At 57.6% G+C, this 3,494-nt stretch overlaps 2 protein-coding genes across 2 annotated transcripts in view; one reads left to right on the top strand and one right to left on the bottom strand.

Annotated features, from left to right (window-relative positions):
- The window catches only part of UMAG_15067 (uncharacterized protein), a gene marked incomplete at both ends in the record, with an annotated part of 4,410 nt that extends 1,507 nt beyond the window's left edge, over positions 1-2,903 (top strand). The window contains one exon of the mRNA XM_011390118.1: positions 3-2,903. Within this exon, the coding sequence (XP_011388420.1) occupies positions 3-2,903 (2,901 nt within the window). The remainder of the gene's footprint in view (positions 1-2) is intronic.
- Positions 2,904-3,137: 234 nt separating this feature from the next.
- The window catches only part of UMAG_15029 (signal peptidase complex subunit SPC3), a gene marked incomplete at both ends in the record, with an annotated part of 781 nt that continues 424 nt past the window's right edge, over positions 3,138-3,494 (bottom strand). Inside the window, 2 exons of the mRNA XM_011390117.1 lie at positions 3,138-3,297; positions 3,386-3,492. Coding sequence (XP_011388419.1) covers positions 3,138-3,297; positions 3,386-3,492 — 267 coding nt within the window. The remainder of the gene's footprint in view (positions 3,298-3,385; positions 3,493-3,494) is intronic.

The following is a 3,494-nucleotide window of genomic DNA, read 5'->3' as shown; positions in this document are numbered from 1 at the left end:
GTACATCTGCAGCGGCCGAGGCTGACACACCAATGGCACCTTCGCAGCAAACCGTCGCGTCCATAGATGCGGCGTCTGGTGACAACGTGGCAACACCAGCAGCCTCAGCAACAGAGTCCACTGACACTGCGGTGAGGCCGCCTGAGCTCAACGGGCATGCTGCATCCACGCTGCCAGAGCAGTCAGAGAGTACCGTTATTGGGCCGACGAAAGCTGCAAAGTCGACCGTGACTAGCAAGCCACGAGGACGCCCATCTAAAAAGGCAAGCGCAGAAGCAGAGACTGCCGCGCCATCGCTCGAAGCGTCACAAGATGGTGCAACCAGCGCCACGCCAGCATCTGCTGAAGAGGCTCCAAAGGCCTTAGACGCTCGAGCTTCTCCAGCGAAGAAGGCTCGCGGGACAAAAGCTTGCAAGCCAACTACAGCTGCTGATACCGAGACCATTCCAGCTGCTCGCGTGCCGACATCTTCTACCGATGCTGCGCCTGTTGTCTCAGAAGTTGCACCAGTTGCACCTGCGCCACCGAAGAAGAAGCTTGGTCGGCCATCCAAGGCTGCGCAACCGATTGCGGAAGCTGCTGCCGAGAATGCTAGTCTCTCGCAAGCCATCGATATGCCTGCATCCAGCGCACAAGCACACGGATCCATCGTTTCAGCGGACACAAGCGACGCCCCCAAAGCAGCGCCTTTACCGCCAAAGAAGAAGCTCGGCCGTCCAACTAAGGCTGCAAAGGCTGCCGAGGCACAGGCTAAGGCGGACGCCGCTGCGGCTGCTGCCGCTGCCTCCGGGACCATCGGTGTGGCTCAGGCGGAGGCGACGAATGAACTCGCAGTCGAACAGCAGGCTCAGGCACCACCACCAGGATCCATGACAAGTAGTGACTTGAACCACCCAGATTCTTCGCAATCTGACAAGGACGAGGCTGCCACTTGTGCCGCTGCCGACCATGTCGCGGACGCGCCAATGCCGAGCAGCTCTGCCAGCTCGGCAGGCTCGGCCGTGTCTGCTCTTCAGACGACTCAACCAGAGACAGTCTCAGCTTCGCAACCAGCCGTCTACAAACAACCGGCTTCCAAACCGCGTGCTTCAAACGCTGAAACCAAATCTACCGCCGTGCCCGTGGCGGCTGACACGTGTATCGCCTGTGGCGCTACTCCGGCGCACGAAAGTCAAGACTGCCCGATCTGGCAAGGTGGCTCACAAACAATCCTCGACCTCCTAGCTTTGATCCGTAATAGGAAACCCAAGAGTCAGAAGGACAAAGAGCTCTCCCGGGTCCTGACTGATTGGCTCGCCAAACAGTTTGGGGCGCCCACCATTGACTTTTCTCAGAGCCAAGATATCACGAAAAATTCACAGCAATCCAGTGTCGCTCCAAACACAGGTCAGGGTGCTTCTGGAGATTTCAACGGTGTCGCCAACCAGATCGACCCAACTCAACTGGCAGCGAACAAAGAGAAGGAGGCGGGGTCCGCGATGGCTGCGAGCAAACACGCGCAGTCCAAGACCACTGCCAGCAAGAGATCGTCGGCGGAAGCTGTCGTCTTGGCCCATTTAACGCCGGAGCCTGAATTGCCGCCACCCTCGGGAGTCGAAGCGTCGTCTAGCCACGCAGCGCCAGCGGTTGCAGCTTCGCGTGCCAAGCCGGCAATCCGCGCGACACGGAGCAGTCAGAACGACAAGGCCGTAGCTGCGTCCGATACCAAGTCGACCAAAACGAGCGCGACAAAGCGGGATGCTGAGCCCAAGATTGCGCTGACGCCGTCTTCGCCGGCTCATCCGGACTCGTTCCAGTCTCCACCAGCGTCTGACATCGGGCTTAGAGCGCCTTCAGAAACCTCTGAGGCTGAGCTTGCGACTAGTCCGATGCTTTCGGCTGTGCCGCGTGCCAACGACGACATGGATGTCGACGAGATGCTCTCGCACACTTGCTCACAGCACAGCACTGCAGCACAGCAACTGGAAGAGAGGAAGCGCAAGATCAAGCTAGCAGAGCAAGCCACAAGCGCTGGCGCTGACGAGCGTACTTCGGGCTCAAACTCGAGGTCAAGATCTGGATCCATTACAAGTTCAGACTCTTCGGGTGATGGCCATAGCAGCGGTGATGACTCGGATCGTCAGAGCGATGCTGAGCCGATGACGACCAAATCAAGTCGACGCGATTCTGCCAAGCAAGCCAAGTCCACCTTGAGCAAGCCATCTACCACATCAGCGGACAAGCAAGCGTCTTCGTCCGATTCGGACACTTCATCAACAGACTCAGAGACCGAGTCCGAGCCGGATGTCTCGAAAAAGAGCGCTTCGCGCGCCAAGAATGCGACTGGCAAGCTCAAGACGCCCAGCGCAACCAAAGCATCGCAACGTCTGCCTACGCCGGACAATCCCTTTCTACGTGGGCTGACGCCGATCTCGTCGCGACCAAGCAATGGGACGGGCAACAACAGTCAAAAGTCGACGCCATTCACAAGACTGTCGGAGCTCAAGCCTGCAATTCTGCGTCAGAACCTGTCGCAGCCAGGATCGCCGTTGAGTACTGGTGGATCGACACCGAAGAGCATGTCCAGCCAGACACCGTTCTTCGCCAGTCAGCCAGCGCTCAACGGAAATGGCAACGATAGCGGCAGCGCCACAGACACGCCAGCAGTATCGGCCGCTCAAACACCTGTAGCAGCGACTCGTTCAGTCGCTTCCGATGACGACGATGACGTGGAGAGTGATTCTTCATCATCCTCTTCGTCCGAGGACGAAGCGCCGAGAAGCCGCGCCAAGGCGTCAAGGGCGAAGATCGGTGTTGCTGCATCGACGCCCGCCAAACGAGCCGGCAAACGTTTGGGCGCCGCTCCGGCGTCCAAGCCAGCGGCCGCCAAGAAGCGCAAAAACCTGTTTGACGTTTTTGGCTGATCTTGATCCGCATGTCGGCCCTGCGAATTCTGTGTACAGTGATGGGCATGAGGTCAATGAAAAACTGGTCTGTATCATCTGCAGCGCCGTGTGTTGTGCTTGAGTGTCCGTTTTCTGTTAGCAAGTGGATACGAATGGGCGGTTGAACGGGGAACACGAAAATGAGTGCGCGTGGCAATCGTGAATGGCGTACTGGCATGGTGGAATGTTGAGAGAGCAATTATAAAGTGTGCTTCAGTAGTACAATCTCTGGATCTTAGGTTGTTGGCCGTTGGGGAGCAGCTGTTTGGGCGGGATCGGGATGGATTGGGAGGTGAATTCGTCGGCGTAATGGAGCAGACCCACTTTGGGCATGATGTTGTATTTGAGGGTAAAAGTGGTGTTGGTGATGTCTCTGTAGGATTGTGCAGATTCGGAGTCGAGATGACGACGGTGAGCAAAGGAGCAGCAGGCCAGAAGGTTGCGAGGTGAAGAGGACTCACTTGAAGCTGCGGCTGACTTCGCGAAAGCCGTACTTGTTTTTGGCTGTATTGAGAGCGACGTGAGCGTCTTGCTTGCTGCGCAGGATGCGATCCCAGATGACGACCTCGT

Source organism: Mycosarcoma maydis, chromosome 4, assembly GCF_000328475.2.
Source record: "Mycosarcoma maydis chromosome 4, whole genome shotgun sequence".
Taxonomy (NCBI): Eukaryota; Fungi; Basidiomycota; class Ustilaginomycetes; order Ustilaginales; genus Mycosarcoma; species Mycosarcoma maydis.
The sequence above is the reverse complement of the archived record's forward strand: the minus strand, read 5'-3'. Positions and strand labels throughout refer to the sequence as shown.